This window comes from Motacilla alba, chromosome 2 (genome assembly GCF_015832195.1).
Source record: "Motacilla alba alba isolate MOTALB_02 chromosome 2, Motacilla_alba_V1.0_pri, whole genome shotgun sequence".
NCBI lineage: Eukaryota > Metazoa > Chordata > Aves > Passeriformes > Motacillidae > Motacilla > Motacilla alba.
In genome coordinates, this window is record NC_052017.1 from 131,723,256 (window position 1) to 131,742,483 (window position 19,228).

The window sequence follows — 19,228 nt, forward strand, 5'->3', positions numbered from 1 at the left end:
ACCTTGGACCTGTCTGCAAGCAGAGGGTATTGTTTCATTAAAAGGGGATTACTTTCAGCCAGCCATACCATTGTTTTCCAGTTGTTCAGTAACTAAGGTATCTCAAAGTTTGCTTTCATTTCAATCTCGCTTATAGTTTCCATGTTCTCAAAATCTTTTGCAATCATATTTATAAGGCTTTCCTGTTTCATCTTCCCCAGCAGCCCTCTAAGCACTGATCTTCAGGCACTGAGCGGCAGGCAGCTCCAGCCCGTCCGGCTGGGAGGAGCGCTGCTGGGCACGGTCCAGCTTATCAGCCACTGCCCGCTGGGCTGTGCCCAGGCTTTGTTCACAGCCCTTTGACAGTCTAAGTGCATGTGTTGCCTTTGCTGTTCGGTTGAAGGACAAAAATAATCTTATATCTCTGCAAACATCTTTCTGCAGAACAGCAACGTTTGTCACACTGCTTGTTTACTGCCCATTTCTTTCTCTGCACCACCCCTAGTCTCTACCAGCTCTTTGAACTTCAGATTTCCTGGAGTAGGAAACTTAAACTATTGTCTTTTAAACTACGGGGGCAACTTACTTTGTACTCTGACAAAATACTTAATTCTTATCTATGTAAATATTAAGTTGATTACATTTTAAAAATGTTTGAAAAGCTTTTAGATTAAACACAGCTTCATGTACTTTTAGTTTATAGCGGAAGCTGCGGAAAGTAATGCTGGTTTTTTTAAAGCAGCTTATTAAAATAGATATCAAATTCATGTATGTTTGGTGGTTTTCTTTTTACCTCTGTCAAATCAAGATGCACTAATAATGCATATTAAACTTAAAATATTCAGATTTATAATATATATATTTTTTATATATTTATGGCTAAAATATAAATGGTGACTTTTAGTCCTGAAAACCTTTTGTTGGTTTACCCATGTAATTTTAACTGAATTGAGAAAATACAGATTACAGCTGATACTTGCTGCTGGCAGCACAGTTGATTATTACTCACAGCTCAGGTAGAGACATGGTGTATATGGGCTCTCAAATGAGCTCATACCATGTTCCTTGCTGGTTTAAAGGACGGTTGACATTTCACTCATGTTTCCGGGCATTCCCATGTTCCTGTTTTGCAGTTCTGTTAAGTAGCAGTTTTTAGCAGGCATGTAGCAACAAGGCACTGACGCTTAAACTGCCTCAGCTTTCTGCAAAATCCTTACATACCAAATTAAATGTATTTAACTTTGCCTTTGATCTAAATTCATCAGTGTCACTTCCAATGGGAAAAACCTTGTCTTTTCTTAACCTTGCTTTGAATCTGTTGAACTTGTAAATTTCATCCTTCATTTAGTTTCATGTGTTGGGACATTTATTTATCATGACTTAGTTAATTGTGCATGAACTAGAAGTCGGAGGTTCTTGGCAGCTAATTTCACTATGGCCATCAGCAAATTGCCACCCTTGCCAGCCTGTCTAGGAATTGCATGAAGGCATTAATCTCTCTGGGTGTGATGCTAATCTTGTTTGCGTCCAGTCGAGAATAACTCCATTGTAACAATAGTGTAGGATTAAATCAGCCATGCCATACTTGCTCCACTGTTTTTAATTGAAACAGATTATCATTGTAAAAGTGGCTAAAGATACTGTGAAGATTGTTAGTGTAGCTCTGTGAGTATCAAGAGTAATTACTGTCTCCTCTTCTGAGATAGTTTATATGCTCTGTGATTGACAGTGGCAGTATTTTCTGACTGTCACATCTGAAAATTTACATACTCATAAATATATTTAGTTTAGGGTTTGAGGCTGTACTTCAGTTCTGTAGTGACTGGATAGTAGGTTTGTTTGCATGGTACTGTAAATTATTAACAATTAATTTTTAATTATTAATCATGAAGGTGCCCTGCGAGAAGCAAGGGAGTTGGTGATCCTTCTGGGTCCCTTCTAATTTGAAATATTCTATTGCTCTAATTATTCATTATTTAGGTGGGTGTTATTTCCTGTAAAGCAGATACATAGTTACATGAATAGTGATGTGTATCCTTAATATAGGTAGGAATCTGAGGTACACAGTGTAGTAGAATTGTAGAAATACAGGTTTAAGCCCGCCTTTGCTTTAGTGACTGAAATACAGAGTTCTGTGAGCAACAAGGTTGTGATGCTGTTCCTTTAGTCACAAGATACGTATCAAAGAGGTGATGTGGCTTAACACTGAGACAGTGTCTCAGTTATCCTCAGTATTAACTAGATTAATGAAGCTAAATGCTTTCACATGGTAAGTAGAGCCAAGTGGTCAGGAGAGCAGGTTGTTACTGTCTTAGGTATCTGACTCCAGTGGCTGAACAAAGGCTCAGGTCCTCTGTGTGTCTCAGCAATTCAAGGTATTTCCTGTCTCTTACAATAAAGGTTTGCCATAGATGGTTGTAACAAAGACCTTGATATTTCAGTCCACAGTTTTCTATATTATGAAAATGATTACAGTAATCGGCAGAGTACAAGAGAGTATTTTCACTCACTTGTTTTGGTATATGCTGGTAGTGATCATACATCAGAACCCCAGAGACTGATCATCTCTGGTAATGCTTCTCTCTAGGATCAGACTGAGGTGAGGTACAACAGAGGATTTGAAATGTCTGCGTTGAATAATGAACTTGTTTCTCTTGTGTCTTGGAGTTGTAAGCCTGCAAAACAGAGAAGCATGGTGAGCACAGGATCCATATATAGTTCTAGGTTGCAATTTACTTGTTGGCAAAGCACATTTAAGGACCTGTTTGCACTTAGACATTTTTCTGTGTTTTGCACCATTTGTTTTCACTTGTCTCTGTTGTGTTACTGTTTGTAGAACCACACCATAACTGGGTTTCTGAGGTAGCTTGTCTTTGCCACTCTAGAAAATATAATATAGACACACCTTGTAAGGAATCTAGGACTTGATACGGCGTTCATGTTTGTTAGTGGAATGGTTGCATCCCACAGTCCTTGGTTCTTTACTTATAGTGCTTGAGGCATTAACTCTTGCTGTTACAGACTACATAATCTTTGACTTTACAGCTGCTATTAGTTTGTTGGTTTGGGTTTTACTGAGTTTTGTTTTCAATTGTCAAGAAGATGAGAATTTATATTTTAGAATTTACATTGACTGTGTGAGTCTCCCTTTCTGCTTTTCAAGAGTGTGGTTTCACACTCTTGAAAGTATTGGTATTTTTAACATTCTCATCACCCAGTGTGAAGATTTTCATCTCTTCTTCATATGACAGGGCAGTGGTTGCTAATGCTTGAAATGCCAAGTGCCTTACTTTCCTGGAAGAGCGAATTTTGTTTGTTTGTGCCAAGTGCAGACCTTGAACTTCCTAAGAGAGGAGAATTATGGTGTAAGATTGTGAGTTTAATCCCAGACTTGCATGCTTAGGACACCAGCATGTGCATGCATGCAACTTACCCAGCTGACCACATGGGTAAAATGTGGTTTGTGGTTGGGACATCCACAGTTCAGATGAAGTGTCCTTGAAGGAACTGAATTTTACTGTCAGCGAGCTTGTGATCTTGGCTTTACTTTGTGCTTCCAGACTATGAAGCTGGAGGAATAAATACTTTGGTTTTGGTAAGATTTTGCTTTTATGGTCCATCAGGAAATGCAGACATACTATTTTCTATGAGCAAACTTTTCCATTTTGGCTAGCTGGAAGTGAAGCCCACATTTAAATATAACTAATTTTAGCACAGTTGCAGGCACAATTCACTAACATTTCTGATGTTCTTAAATGTTAAAGTAGGCACTTGCTGAAAATATATCTGTATTTTACAAATCCCATTTGTGTGTGCTTGAGGCAAAGTTTTACATTTTATAGAGGTTTTTCTTGGTTGAGAAAACTCATTGGCTGTAAAATCTATTCATTTTTGAGGGACTCCATACTTCTGTTGGAAGGGAAAATTCAGATTATATATACTTCAGTTTCCAAAAACATGGTCACAGCCTATATTTTTTTTAAGAAACTGTGCTGGTAACTCATTGGAGACTTTGTTTTCCAATGCCTGCCTAAAGAACAAGAAGAAAAGTAGTATAAATAAATAGATTTTTTTTTTTTCCCAATAAGAGGTATTAAAACCTGAGCTGATAGTTTCATGCTATACCAAATAAATCACTAGAGTGGTTCCCCTTAGTTACTTGTACTGAAACCTCTGATAACAAACTAATTCATAAATGGACCTAGAAGAGGGATAGGTACTAAATTTGCTGAGAAAACAAAATGGGATGAAAGAATTGCAGAGATTATGTGCTAGAAGCAACTGGACAATAAAGTGGCAGGTGTGATTTAGGGTAGGGAAATGCAGAGTAATAAGTTTGGGGGAAAATAACCCCAGAGTAATAAATATGGGGGAAAAGTAACACCCACCATCTGTACTAGTGGGTGGGCACAGTATTTTACCAGTTACTGTCACTCAGAGAGTCTTTGTTGTCACTGGAAATGTGATGTCAGTCTTCAAATTTAGTCAAGGCAAATTGAAGACAAAGTATATTATGAAAGGAGCAGAAATCAAAATATAAAGCATTACTATACTAATATATAAATATAATATAAAAATTATAGCAGGTAGACAAAAGGATATGGAAAAAGTATAGTGCAATCTGTTACCTGTTTGTCAGAACACACATTAGGCTGCAAAACCAGGAGTTACAATAATCAGGTAAAATGCAGTATTTTTCTCACCAATGTCTGCTTAAATTATGCAGAACAACTTACTGCTGTAGTATTTTACAAAGGGTTTAAACTTAAATGATTGGAAAAGGGGTAAGATGCACTCTAGAAAGGTTTGTCACTGTCTTCTCAACACAGTGGTTGTGTTACAATGTGCAGCTCGTTTCCTAAACCCTTGATAGTAGGAAACTGGAAGGGATGTCAGCTTGTCTTATTACAGCCCCCTTGCTACCAGCCAGGGTAGAATGAGGTGTCCAGCTGGATGGTCTGACTCAGGAGGTCAGCTTGTTTTTTCAGAACATCAAGCTTCTTGCTCTTGTGCTCATGCTTTCAGGTGTCAGAAGGTAAATATTTTTAGCAAGCTGAAAGAAATAAAAGAAATATTGTAAGGACAGTTACTCTTGGCAGCCGAGTCCTTGGAATACTACTCTGGTTACATTATAGGCTAAACATAGCATTCTTCCTAAAAATTTTTTAAATTTATCTGTTAGGGTGGTTCTGCATTTAAATAAAATATACTCTTTAAATGAGTGTTTAGACAATGACAACATGCTTCAGTAAAACTCTTGCAAACATTTAAATCTTGCTTGTCATTTGTTATCTGCCTCGAATATACAATACCATTATACATGGTGTGATTTTTGTGCTATTTTATCTTTTGGGTAGCTTCATATGACAGAAACTCTGTTAGAGTGGTATAGGTTGATGTCCTGACTTTCTTCTCTGGACATTTTCTTTATGCTCATTTTCAAAGGAGTAGGCTTAAAATATGTAAACTTATTATCTGTATTGGAAAATGCTATTTTAAAACTGTCAAGTTGCATATAAATATAGTTTGTAAAATATCTCTGTAGGTAAACTCTGTTTCATTGATATAAATACTGAGATTTAAAAAAATCTTTACTTTTCTAGATAAGATTGATGAAAAAGTTTTTGGCTGGTAGTCCAAAACTTGCTCCAGAAAATTAATTTTACTTTTTGTTGAATGAGATGAACTGTGGGTGACAAAAAGGAAGAATTCAGAACAATCAAGACAAATTCTACAAAAGAATGTCAAAAATAAACTCGATTTCTGTAACAATTGAATATGACTACCCAGGCTATTTTGTTTATCCTAAGTTCTGGGAAGAACAGAGCAAATACAAATTAACAATTGAGAAGAAAAGAAGCATTATAAATATGCAAAGGGAATTTAATTCATGTAAGGTAAACTCCTGACTACTTTTTTCATCTGAGACTGTGCAGTCTTTAGGAAATAATCCAACTTATGGAACTGGCACACAGTACACAGAACTGCGTTTCTGTCCTTGTCACAAAATACTCAAATCTTGGGTTCCAACCAAGGCAGCTCAAGAGGAGATATTCGGAGAGGGGATCAAACTAATGTGTGCCTGTTGTAATGGCAAGTGCAGATGCAGCACACAGCTGGAGTGCTCTGAAGGGTACTGCCAGCATTTTTTGGGTTTTTCATAAAGCACTTTCATGTTATTCTTGCTCTACCTTACCTCCTTCCTTCCTCCCCACACATTCCTGTATTTATTACCAAGGTCCTTTAAGGAGTTGTGGGTATTCCATTTTGTAAGGGACATTTATTTAGCATTGTCTTTTCTTTTAAGCTGTATGTTCAGTAGTAAGACTTACATCTTTGGTAGAGATATAGGTAGGTAGATGGATGGATGGATAGATAGATACGGGATACTTAAAAGCTGAAAAAAGTACTGTTCTGGACTCAGAATCTAATCTTTCCTTTTACAGCCATTGGTTGAATGTTTGAGAGACATAGATATTGATGGCAAATAATTAAACAGAATTCTTAGTAAATAAAAATCTTACTGAAAGCTTGGTCTACTTTGAAAATTGCATGCACTATCCCTGTTTAGCATCACACATAACATTTGCACACACAGTAGTATTTTGGGCGAAATAATTTGCCCTAACAATAAAGCTGAGAAAATGTAGAACAGAAAGGCTGGGGTTTTTTTTACTTGAAAGCCTGTCTGACTGTGAATAAGTAATTGAATGCATTGAACAGAAAAAGTTAAACTTCATTCTATGAATTCTTTAGTAAAAACAGTCATCAGTTACTCACTGCCTGGTACTTGGTAATCCAGGCAAAGGAATTCTCAGTCATGTTGAGAGAGATTTTAAATGAGATGTTTAAAAATGGGAAATAATGTTTAGACCTCTTTAGCAGCAACAGAAAAAAAACCTCCCTAAATTTCTGTAGTGGGAGAGATGAGTACATCACACCACTTAGGGCTGAAAATGTAATCTAACAGGAACTACAGGAACAGACACACCTTGGAAAACCTCAGGGCATTTGTTTAGAAGCTGTTTAGTGTGCAGAGAAACTCAATGTTTTACTTTCTTTTTAAATATCTTGGGCATTCATAATACCTTTCAGATTTCTAACATTGTCAGACAGGAAAAATGAGGTTTGGATGGACAAGGGTTGGGCTGGAAGTGCCAATGGAGCCTCTTGCCACTCAGGCCAGCGGGTTTTGCTTTTTCAGAACTGCTGAACAAACATTATTTTCTAGTTATCTTTTCAAACCTACATAGGATTAAATGTAAGCCCTAGTGATGAAAGTTAGTTTTGATGCTTTGAATTATCTTTTAAAAATTGCTAACCAAAGCCTTTTTCTTCCCTGTAGCCTTTCCTTATTCTTATGAATCTTCACTGTTCACCAGACGTCCACACATTTCTGTGCAGAGCTTTTGTCCCAGCCTGCCTAGATCAGATTCACGTGATTCACCCGTGTCGAAGCCTCTGTGAGAAAGTGTATTCTGACTGTAAGCAGTTGATGGACACTTTTGGAATTGCATGGCCTGAAGAGCTGGAATGCACCAGGTATTGTTCATCTTGACAGGTGGTGGGAGTGGTATTTTCATGTTTGACACAGACTGAGTTGAAAATCTGAGGCAGACTGTTAAATCTCACCTCACAGTAACTTCCTTAGTATGCTGACCCTGCAGTGCTTGTGCACAGGACCATTTCTTTATTAAAACTTTTTTTTATTCAAATTATCACTTGCATTTTCTGCCTGTGACAGTTTTTGCAACAAAGCTCTGCAGCAGTTCTTTTCAATAATCGGATCCTTCCAAGAGGTAGCTTTTACACTGTACATTTCTGAAAGTTTAAAATATATGTTACAGCATAAATTTTGCTTTGGTTTCTGACTTCTAAACTAGGGATGATCATGCTTACTTTATTAGGGGTTTTAGAAGTAACTGCTCATAAGATAATTAAATATAGAATATCTGTATTTCAACAGAGCCAGAACATTACATAGTAGAAACCTTACATTGCTCCTAACTGTTTAAATGTGCCAACCTAGTCTTGTGTTGCTTTGCCTGTACTGTCTGCCAAAACTCCCTTTTTTGAAGTGTCACCTTTTCCTCAAAGGTGTTCACATGCCTGTTTTAGATAGAGGACAATTAATACTTCATTTGGAGAAAAGATGTCTATATATTTTAAATGGAAACCACTGGAAACATTCCAGTGCAATCTTTTTGAGATTATGACCTCAACTGTGGATATTTACAAATTATTAAGGCCAGATTTTTTTTTTGTTTGTTAACACATATCAGGTCAAGAGGTGCAGGAAAGGAGCAGAGACTGGAAACTCAGTTTTTAGTGGTTGCTAATCTGTGATGGGGCTGAGGGAGAGCTGGGACAGTTGTCCTGTGGATGACTTCTGGTAGAAATCAGTACTGGAGTCAATATAACAAGTGACATTAATGCCATTTCCCATAGTTCTGCAGAAAAATAGAAGTTGTGGAGTTTTAAGACAAGAAGTCATTAACTTCTCCCATCTTTTGTGGGGTTCTATGCGACAATAGTGCCCCTCAGCCAGCAGATATCTTCAAGAATTTTTTTGAAAAAGTAGGACAATTACAAGTGAATCCAATTATTCAATATATCTTTAAAATGATATTTTAAATCAAGTTATGTTTTTTTGCAGGATTTAGTGCAGCTTTAAATTATTTTAATACTGTTAGCATTTACTGAAAATGAACCTGTCCTATTCATATATGAAGTGATACCTCCCTGGTAGCCAATACTGAAAAGTTCACGTCCACATTCTGAGAAGTCCAGGATGTTTTTAGAGCAGCAGAGATCCAGCTGCTGCAGCTCGTGGAAGAGAAGCTGATGTGAGCGTCGGCAGTAACTGGAATACTGAGGTTGACATTTCTGTATTCTTACAGATGAACATGAAGCTGATTAAGACAATGAGTGAATGAAATTCACTCTGTTTCCACAAGTACTGCTCCAGCCTGTGGTTAATGAAAAAATCTGCCATAGAGTCAGTTTTCTTAACAATTAGTCTGGATTTAGTTGGACAGCATGATAGTGCAGTAAAACAAAGAACTGAAGGAGTTTTTAGCTGAAGCTGAGCTTGGATACTGAATTGAGAGGCTCTTGTGATAGTGTTTGACAAAGAATGCCGAGGTAACAGAATTTTACTTTAAAAGCTAGAATGCAAAGCTTATCCCTTTTAATGTACACTTAAACTTGGAATGCACGTGACCATAAATCCCATTTTGAGTAAATGCTTACCTGCTTGAGTTATATGATCTCATTTGAAGATACATACAGCACTGCTAATATGGTATTATCCATATAAAAAGATCACATCCTGTGTCCACTGAAACCCTGGAGTAGTTGAGTCTTGAGCAGTTTTTAAATTAACATCACAGAGCTAGAAAATTGCTAAAATACTAATAACTTTGACAGTGCTTGCATTTTCTACCTAGGTTTTTTTTTTCAGTTAGGTTGTTTATTGTTGGTAATGAAATAGCAGTACAACACAAAAAATTCTAATAATCATGTACTAGTCATCAAGTATGATGTCAGTCTTCTTCTTAATTGGAAGCTTGTATTTTCACAAGATTTTTTGATGTCACAAATAGTCTGTTATCAAAAATTTTAAATATATATATATACTGTAAATATTTTATGTACCTATGTAAAAGTTTAAATAAAATAATTGTAAAGTGTAGAATGATTGCAATTTGAGTAGTGTTGCATAAACTATAAAACAACAGCTAGAAAGCAGCAGTAAATAAATGCAATTGAAATCTTCTGAAATGAAGATAGTTGAAGTTTGGTTTTTATAATGTCATCTGACATTATAAAATGATGATTTTTTTTCACATAATTTCACATTTACATCATCTATAAAATTTAACAGTGCTTAGGACCAGATTTTTCTCATATTTCTAAGGAGTGGTTCTGATGCCTTATCAAGGCTGACCTAGAACAGAGGCTAGACAGAGCTAAAGTAGGTATTTATTAGAAGGCCTCAGTGGATACACCTTGGGTAGCACAAGAGCCCAGCCAGGGCTACACCCGAGGTGAACCCAAAATGGTCACAAAATGGATGACTGGTCATGAGGTCTCACACTTTTATAAGTTCTGGTCCATTTGCATATTGGAGTTAATTGTCCAGTTATAACTTTAGGTTATGAAGTCCCATCATAACCTAAAGCTTGCTTTTCTCTCTTTAGTCCACGTTGTTTATGCTCTTGGGCCTGAAATTTGGGTGGTTGTCCTTGGTTCCAAGCTAGGAAAGGAATTGTTTTGTCTAGCTGCTTTGTGAAGAGAGCTTACCATCCCTTCAAATGAAGCTCAGAACTACACACTAAAGCAGTACAGAATTGGAAAAATATAAAAGCTAAAACCTAAGGCAACATTTCTAGTTGAAAATGAGGGCTATTGAGATATTTCCTCTTCTCTTTATTTGTTCAGACTAATCAATTGTGATGAGACTGCTCCTGCCACTGCCGCTGTAACCACAAACGTACATGGAACTCAGAAGACCCCAAGCCAGATCCGAAGGGATTATGGATTCTGGTGTCCCCGACACCTACACACTACCAATGGACATGGCTACAAGTTTCTAGGAATTGATCAGTGTGCACCCCCATGTCCCAATATGTACTTCAAGAATTATGAATTGGATGTGGCAAAAAGCTTCATTGGAATAGTTTCAATCTTTTGTCTTTGTGCTACACTTTTCACGTTCCTAACTTTTCTGATTGATGTCAAAAGGTTTAGATACCCAGAGAGACCAATCATCTATTATTCTGTCTGTTACAGCATAGTCTCTCTAATGTACTTCATTGGATTTTTACTTGGGAACAGAACTGCCTGTAACGAGGCAGATGAGAAGTTAGAAATTGGTGAAACGGTTGTTCTTGGCTCCCAAAACAAAGCCTGTACTGTCCTTTTCATGGTTTTGTACTTTTTCACTATGGCAGGAACTATATGGTGGGTGATTCTGACCATCACTTGGTTCCTTGCAGCGGGAAGAAAATGGAGCTGTGAAGCTATTGCACAAAAGGCCATGTGGTTCCATGCAGTTGCCTGGGGAATACCTGGTTTTCTAACCATTATGCTCCTTGCAATGAACAAGGTGGAAGGGGACAATATCAGTGGAGTTTGTTTTGTGGGTCTCTATGACCTGGACGCCTCTCTGTACTTCGTGCTTTTGCCGCTGTGCCTTTGTGTCTTTTTCGGTCTCTCTCTGCTTCTAGCCGGCATCATTTCTCTAAACCACGTGCGGCAGGTCATTCAGCACGATGGCAGGAACCAGGAGAAGCTCAAGAAGTTCATGATCCGAATTGGAGTTTTTAGTGGTTTGTACTTGGTGCCTCTGGTAGCCCTTCTTGGATGTTACGTTTATGAACTGGTGAACCGGAAAATCTGGGAAACTACTTGGGTGTTTGACCACTGTGACCAGTACCATATTCCTTGCCCTTATCAGGCAAGTAATGTTTTCCTTTTAAATAATACTGTAAAGTTAATTACCAAAACCCTTATGCATATCTGCCATGCAATGAGTAAATTATTTTTACGTTAAGTAATCAGTTCAAAAACATGGAGTGATTAGTTCCTCTTTAAGTCAAAAACAATGGAATATTACTTTTGCTTTGAAAATTTTAATCTAATTGGTAGCATTCAGCAATTATATTCAACTTGCAGCTCTAACAGAATATATAGCATTTTTATGATCTTTGAACTTCATGTTACAAATTGTGATGGAGGAGGGTTGTTCCTCACAATATTTGTTTCTAAAAGTATATGCTGAGTACTTTGGTGCCAAGTTCAGTATCAAAGTACGTAAGTTGAAGCTGAAATAAAGATTCTTAAAAATTTAGACTAAATTGAATTTTAAATGCTGCTTGTAACAACAGATTTATAATCACTTTTTTTCTTTTCTTTTTCTTTAAAGTGTAGAAGTGTAAACCATGTGAAATTACAGAACAAATTTCCCATATATTTTTTCCCACAATAGCTGTCATTTGCAGGCTGATTTTCAGAAATGCAAAGAATTCTTTATTAAAAAGCCAACCAAAAGAAGCAAATAAAGAAAAAAAACCCTTAACTTAGAATTGTGGAGGTGGTTGTGCTTAATATTTGCCTCTTAAAATCCAACCTCCTTGGAAAGACTTTTAAATTAAATCTGCCTGTGTTCAGTAGATTAAATCTGCTCAGTTGCAGGGAGTTTTGTATACTGACAAGTATTATCTCTCCATTTGAGAGCAAATATATAAGAAGACAGCATCACTAAGAAATACAAGTGTCTTGTGACATCTTTCATTGCATTACACTTCCCATCTATGTTTTTGCTGCAATAAACTACCATTAAAAATGAGGAATAGGAACACAGTCATTATGGAATGATCAGGATTGACCTTTTTTCTTTCTTAAACATCATTTAATATCCTCTGGATTGAAGTCAGTGTAGGCTGAGAGTAGCACAGCTACTTGGTAATTTTGGCTTCCAATACTGTTTCTTAACAAGTGTATTTTGACTTCAGTAGGTTTTATTCTGAGCTCTGTATAAACATAAATGCTTCAGAATATACAAGTTTGAAAACAAGACTTTTATGCTTCAAAAATAATCAATAAATTTGTTTTGTAGTGCTTAAATATAACAGCTTGGCACAATAACACTGAGCATGTAGTTTTAGCCTTTAATTAACCCATTGGAAGGAAGAAATATCAACATTAAGTATTACACAGAGATCTACTTTATGGGATCTGTCTATGATAGACAGTGTGTGCTAATTGTGGAATAGCTCAAAGTGGTGTGCTTGGCCTTGGCTTACCTGAGCTGGCTTGTAGACTTTTGTTACATCTGCCAGATGAAAACCAAATAAAAACAAACTGAAGCAGCTAATGTTACCTGACTAACAAAAATAGTGACTTTCATAGATGGGTGCTGCAGATAAGACAAGTGGCATAAATTAAATTTGTAGCATGAGAGCTGAAGATAGTGATCTCTCACTTGAGTTAAATATTTCAGCTCCTATGGTACAGCTCTGCAAATAGGTGGATTAATTTTGCAATAAACAGAAAGCTTCTGTGTGGTTCCGTGCAGCTCCTTGAAGATGCTGTCTAATCAGATTAACTCCCAGCTAATCCTTCCAGTACCTGAAGGGAGCCTAGAAGAAGGAGGAAGAGAGACTTTTTACAGGGGCATGTAGTGACAGGACAAGGGGGAATAGCTTTGAACTGAAAAGAGAGTAAATTTAGATTAGGAAAATATTAGGAAGAAATCCTTTACTTTGAAGATGGAGAGGCACTGAAATGGGTTTGCCAGAGAAGTTATGGATGCCTCATCCCTGAAGTCTTCAAGGCCAGGCTGCATGGGGCTTTGATCAACCTGGTCTAGTGGGAGGTGTCCCTGCCTGTGGCAGCCGGGATGGAAGTGATGATCTTTAAGGTCCCTTCCAACCCAAACCATTCTGTGATCCACTTGCTGTTTCTTTTAAGTTGAAGGGATAAATCTTTCACACTTACCTCTGGAGAATATTTTTACAATATTATTACTCCCAAAATTACCTTTCCTTTCAATTTTAAAGAAAAACAATTCCTTCTGACAGAGCTCTTCTGTGTGTATATTCAGCTGAACCACATCTGACTTGTCTGTACATGTCTGATGTTTGTCCTCAGTACAAGCCTCAACAAAGAACAACAATCATAAGGGGAAAGTCTCTCATTTAAGAAATTTGTTTTCTTCATTTAAAAAAATAAATCAATGAGTATATTTTCTTCTTTGCATTTATTAAATTTTGTTATCTTCTAGGCAAAGGCACTAGCAAGACCAGAAATATTTTTGTTTCTGATGAAATATTTGCTGACATTAATTGTTGGCATATCTCCAGTGTTCTGGGTGGGAAGTAAAAAGACCTGCTCCGAATGGGCCAATTTCTTCAACAGAAATCGCAAAAGAGAGTAAGAATTTTTTTTTCTCTGTTTTTTAAAGTGCATCCTTAAATAAACTTGACTTTCAGACATTTTTTTTTTAATATATAGCTCAGGTAATCAAAATGTTGTCCTCAGACTATAAATGCTGCTTTGGGTATCAACAGAATTCCACTGGAATCTAGGGAAGTTTTAAATATGCAATGACTTTTTAACAACAGTCTCAAGAAGACAGAAAATATTTTCCTCTGCTGATTTCTCTTTCGTAGAGGAGAAGGTGTGTTGCTGTGTTTAACATTGGCTAATACATCTCTGGTTCATAGTCAAAAGAGGAAAGATAATTTCAGCCATCAGTTTAGTTCTTTTCATGTGTTGTGACCATTTCATTTGACACAGTACTTAGTACTATGTTTACTGTCATGCAATAATAATAACCTCTTTTCTCCTCTGCCAGGCTTGTCTTCTTTTAAAATTAATATTCATTAATATTGAACCCTTCTTACTATCACTTTTATTGCATTAATCTAGTGTTCCTTTTTTTTTTAATTAAACAGCAGAATTCCATTTTATTACCTAATTTAAGGAAATTTATATCTATGGACTTATATAGCTTATAAATTTTGTCTCCATTTCTTGTAGTTGTTGCTTTTTTCAATGCTTTTTTATGTCTTGATTATTTCTTTTCAGATTATCTGTTACTTATAAATAATATTGTGGCTTTAGATAATTTTGTTTCTTTGGATTTCCCAAGGCAGTAGTCTCTAAGCCCTAAGTCTCTTTTAATTTTACATCTCCATTCCTCAATGGTGAATTTATAGTTTCCTTTCCCTCTCTCCTCTTTTTCCATTTCCTGTATAATTTTTGCATGTGTTTCAGATTTTAATTGCTTTTAGCTACAAGGATTTAAAAGTAATGAAGTCATTTTTACAATGCTTATATTTTTTCATTTGGAGGAGGTTGACTCTACATAAAGTTGGTAGTGCAGCTGCTTATGAGCTAATTCTTCTTTTCTCTCTAGTAGATCATTAATTCCCTGTAGTCATTGGACCTATTTGCAGAAGTAAGAAATGTAGAAATCTGCTCTATTTATTTGTTCCACAGACAATCACTTTGGAGCTGTTATGATTTTTCCTCCTCTTTTCACATACAATTTTTCCTCTCTGTTCATTAACACCCAGCTCAGATTGCATCACTGGTTGCTGCTCTTTCAAGGTTTTATGTAGTAGTCTTTATTATATTATAGCTAGGGTTTTCCTCTTTGTTCAGTGATGTGCTTATACTCTCTTCCAGTCCAATCAGTGAGAGTCGAAGAGTGCTGCAAGAGTCATGCGAATTTTTCTTGAGGCACAATTCCAAAGTTAAACATAAGAAGAAGCACTACAAGTCAACTTCACACAGACTGAAAGTCATTTCAAAGTCAATGGGGACCAGTACAGGTGGCACAACAAATCATGGAACTTCTGCAGTAGCAATTACTAATCATGATTACTTGAGCCAAGAAACTGTGGCAGAAATTAAAAGCTCTCCAGAGACGTCTGAGAAGGAGATGGAAGCAGATGGAGCATCCGCCCGAAGAGTGGAGGAAGGTGAAAACAGCGGAGATCAAATGTTACCCAGTGCTAAACTGACCGTGGATCAGGTGGAAAGGAGAAACAAAGCAGACAGCACCTGCCACATGAGCACTTTGGCTGAGAGTATCAAGAGAGTAGGTGAAGGAAGGTAAGGCTCCTGAACTCAGTATTTTCTTTGTTTCTGCATATTACCACTGGTTTTGTTAGTGTTCTGTTTCTTCTCTCTGAAGAATCAGGGTACTCTCAGGATGCACCTGACCTTCAGGAGCTGTCAAGAGAACTTGCAGACCATGGCCATGTATGTTTAGCTTCTGGGCGGTTTTGTATTTTTGTAGGATTCTTCTTTTTCTTTTAAGCATTGTGTGATGGAGCTTCAGCTTGTGGGATATTCTTGCCTTGCTGAACAGTGACCCTCAAGAAACCTGTGTCTGTACTGCAATCACTTGGAGAGGTGATGGGTCTGAAAAAGAACAATTGTCAGAACCCAGGACACCCCTCTGGGTGCCCTGGATGGCCTGAGCCCCTGGCAAGGGGCTCTGAGACCCTGGCATGCAGCCAAAGACACGTGGGGTTTTGATCTTAGCCCGTGGAGCAAATTACCAACTCTGTATGAAGAATTACAAGCCACACAAGTTTAGGTAGCATAGTAGAGATAATCACAAAGTGAAGGGAAAAATTTCTGAGTGCTGTACAGGGGGGTTTTTGGGCTCTATACAGGAGGTTTGAGTTTTGTACATGGGATCAGAAGTTCTAAGATGAAAGAATCAGGGCGTGCCTTGTCTTCCTTCCTTCTTCCTAGCCTCCATGATTTGGGTGATGTTGGCACTTTTAGGTTGGTATAGAATAAAAGCTGACTGTGTAACATAAGTGATAACTATTGGTACAGAATTGTAAATATAGTACACGTAGTTTTTAGTATAAAAGATAGCAGCAGCCTCAGGAGCAGAGTGTGTGCCTTTGTCTGACCTGCTGAACAGGCCACAACAGTTCAGGAAGAAAATCTTTCAGATAACTTAGAATAAACTACCTTGAAATCGGACAACTGAGAACTACTGAGTCTTTCTTTACAGGCATGGGTTGGAGGAGAGACTTTTCCATCTTTTGGAGTCACCCCCATCCGGGGGTGAGTCCCGACAAACAATGATGACTGTTGGCTTGGAAAAGTGTACTGTACTCTTTTGAAAAGACTGTACTGCATTCTTTTGAAAAGAATACAGCTGAAAATATATTATGATTTCACTACTCAATTTTTTTTCCAGTGTAATGGAAATTAAACTGTGCTTAAAATTTACTATCTGTGTTTTATTTTTCATTACTTACAGAATAACTCCTAAAAATGATTTTAGTGAATCTCCTTCACTGCAAAGGAGCTGTTCCCAAATACCTGATATCCCTCAGTCACCTTCCGTATCACTACTCGTCTACTCAGCTTCAGACACCAGAAGAGAGTTGGATTCAGGAAACAGTTCTAATCCTTGAAAGATTGAAAATGTATATGAACATTTGTATTGCATAAAACTGAGAGATTGAAAATTTGTATAAACATTTGCATTGTATAAAACTGACATGAGTTCTTTGTTACACTGGAAATAATGGATATTCTGTGCCTTATTAAAAAACACATATATCCTGCTTTGCACTTAAAAAATGTATGTTTTGTTGGGGCGGACAGCTAGCAATAATGTACTGTATTTAATCCTGTCCAGGACTAATGGAAATTGAAGTTCTGTAGGACATGGCAATAATAATGGCAATAAGAAAAAGATGAGAGACAAATATTATTCCTTATATAAAGAACACTTTGTAATGAAGTGCATTGAAATAATGCTTCAAAAGCATTGTTACTTCTCAAGGTATAAAATTCCATCTGCCTCTTCAATATTTTTCAAAACTTGTTAAATTTTTTGTCTTTTTTGCTGTCTCTTAAAAAACAGTATCACTTAAGTGATGCACAAATTTCTAAATACTCTATACATCATGCTGTATCAATTATAACACTGGTTTATGGTAGCTTGTACACTGAATATGAAAGGGAATCTGAAATTATAGCAGTTTATTTTGTACATAAAATTGAATTTTGTAAATAAGTGACTGCATAAGGTCAATCTTTAGAACTACTGTTTTGTATGTATTGTACAAACCTGGGAAAGTTCCCGTGCTTCCCTCAGGGTGTTGCTGAAGCCAGCAGTCCCCTGGTGATCAGCCAGCACGACACAGTTCTGACAAAAGCAGGCTGGACCTTTATCCATAGCATGCTCTGATGTTTGGGGTGCGGCGGGTCCTGCCGCAGGGATGCTGCACAAGGTGCAGCACTGTCTCAGAAAAATGCCTCTTGGAGCCTCTCCTGGCCTGGCGTTCCAGGGCATGGTGACAAAGGGAACACCTCAGACTCCCGGGCTCCATGGGCACAGCCTGACGTGCAGGCTTGGGGCTTTTGTCCTGAGCTGCAGCGACTGCTCGTCTCGTGCTGTTTCTATGTAACTTCATTTTTTAAAAAATGCTATAAAGAAATATCTTGCCGATAACTGCTGCAAATAACTGGTGAGTTATTAATATGCAGGCTTCTTTAACAATCTATTTAACTGAGAAGACAGCCTTACTACTTTTTCTCCAAAGTCTAATTTTCTACAAAACCTAATTTTCTATTATGCTACAGCAATATATTTTCTCTAAATCAAAAAGGCCTTAATACATACAGCCTTTCTTATGCTAGGTGGTTCTCAGGAGCAAGTACTGCTGACATGGATAACAATTGTTATTGTTGATATCCAATTCATTGTCTGTCTTCATTTGAGTCACGATTTTTTTAAGAGCCAATGGGATTTATTACTTATTACTTGAGATAATTTGGGGACAGATTTTGCTGTTTTCTAAAACTAAATTTCAGTGCATTTTGTAAAACTGTCCAATAATTTGCATTTGACCACTAATAAGAATATGTCTCAATGTTTTGGTATTATGCAGAGAGTTTACTGTGAATTGGGGCAGCATTCATGGTGATGCATTGAACAATGAAAATTGCGTGGTATAAAGGACGTGTAAGTGCTGGAACAACAGGAACTACAATTCTGATAAAACAGTTATTTGTTTTATCCATCATGCATTAAAAAGGAAATTTCTTTACCTTTATGTTACAGTATCTACATTTTAGCATTTGTAATTTATTGCCTTCAATGGGATATGCTCTTTCTTTTAGAATTTTCCCATTAAAAGTACACAGAATTCTTGCTACTGAGTGGACAGTAAGAAAGATATGAAAAAACCTCCTGTGAAAAGGTGCACTAAATACCCTTCATTTTTCTAGTTCTGTTTGTAACCAGGTCACTTTATACACATGTTCAGTAGTTTTGTTATTACTGTATTTGTTAGTAATAAAATATGCTGTTGTATAGTAAGAGCTTGTGAGTGGATATTTCTCAGTAACGAGATGCGGCATGTTTGTTGCTCTACCCACTACTGTAGTATTTTTGCACCTAAAACACAAGTATTTTTTAGTAGGGCTATGTGAGTTAGTAAGTATTGCAATGTTTTTATTTCTCCTGTGTGAGAAACTGAGACAGAACAATGCTGAGATTTGTTCACATGAACACAGACTTATGCAGGAGTGAGGAACTTGAACTAGTCCTTTCATCCTAATGTTTACAGCATCTTTTCTTTCATGACCTCTAAAGACCTCCTTTAGATTATGTAGAATGTGTATTTCCAGACTGCTCATGCTGCCACCTTCTTAAAATACTAATTTTTTTAGTGCTATTCCCCCTTTTTAGGAA

General features: G+C 37.0%; 1 protein-coding gene across 1 annotated transcript in view; it reads left to right on the forward strand.

Moving 5' to 3' along the window:
* FZD6 (frizzled class receptor 6) overlaps window positions 1-18,853 on the forward strand; it is a 29,077-nt gene extending 10,224 nt beyond the window's left edge. Inside the window, exons 2-6 of the mRNA XM_038128689.1 lie at window positions 7,325-7,521; window positions 10,423-11,440; window positions 13,769-13,917; window positions 15,178-15,606; window positions 16,781-18,853. Coding sequence (XP_037984617.1) covers window positions 7,325-7,521; window positions 10,423-11,440; window positions 13,769-13,917; window positions 15,178-15,606; window positions 16,781-16,937 — 1,950 coding nt within the window. The 3' untranslated portion in view covers window positions 16,938-18,853. The remainder of the gene's footprint in view (window positions 1-7,324; window positions 7,522-10,422; window positions 11,441-13,768; window positions 13,918-15,177; window positions 15,607-16,780) is intronic.
* Window positions 18,854-19,228: the final 375 nt, after the last annotated feature.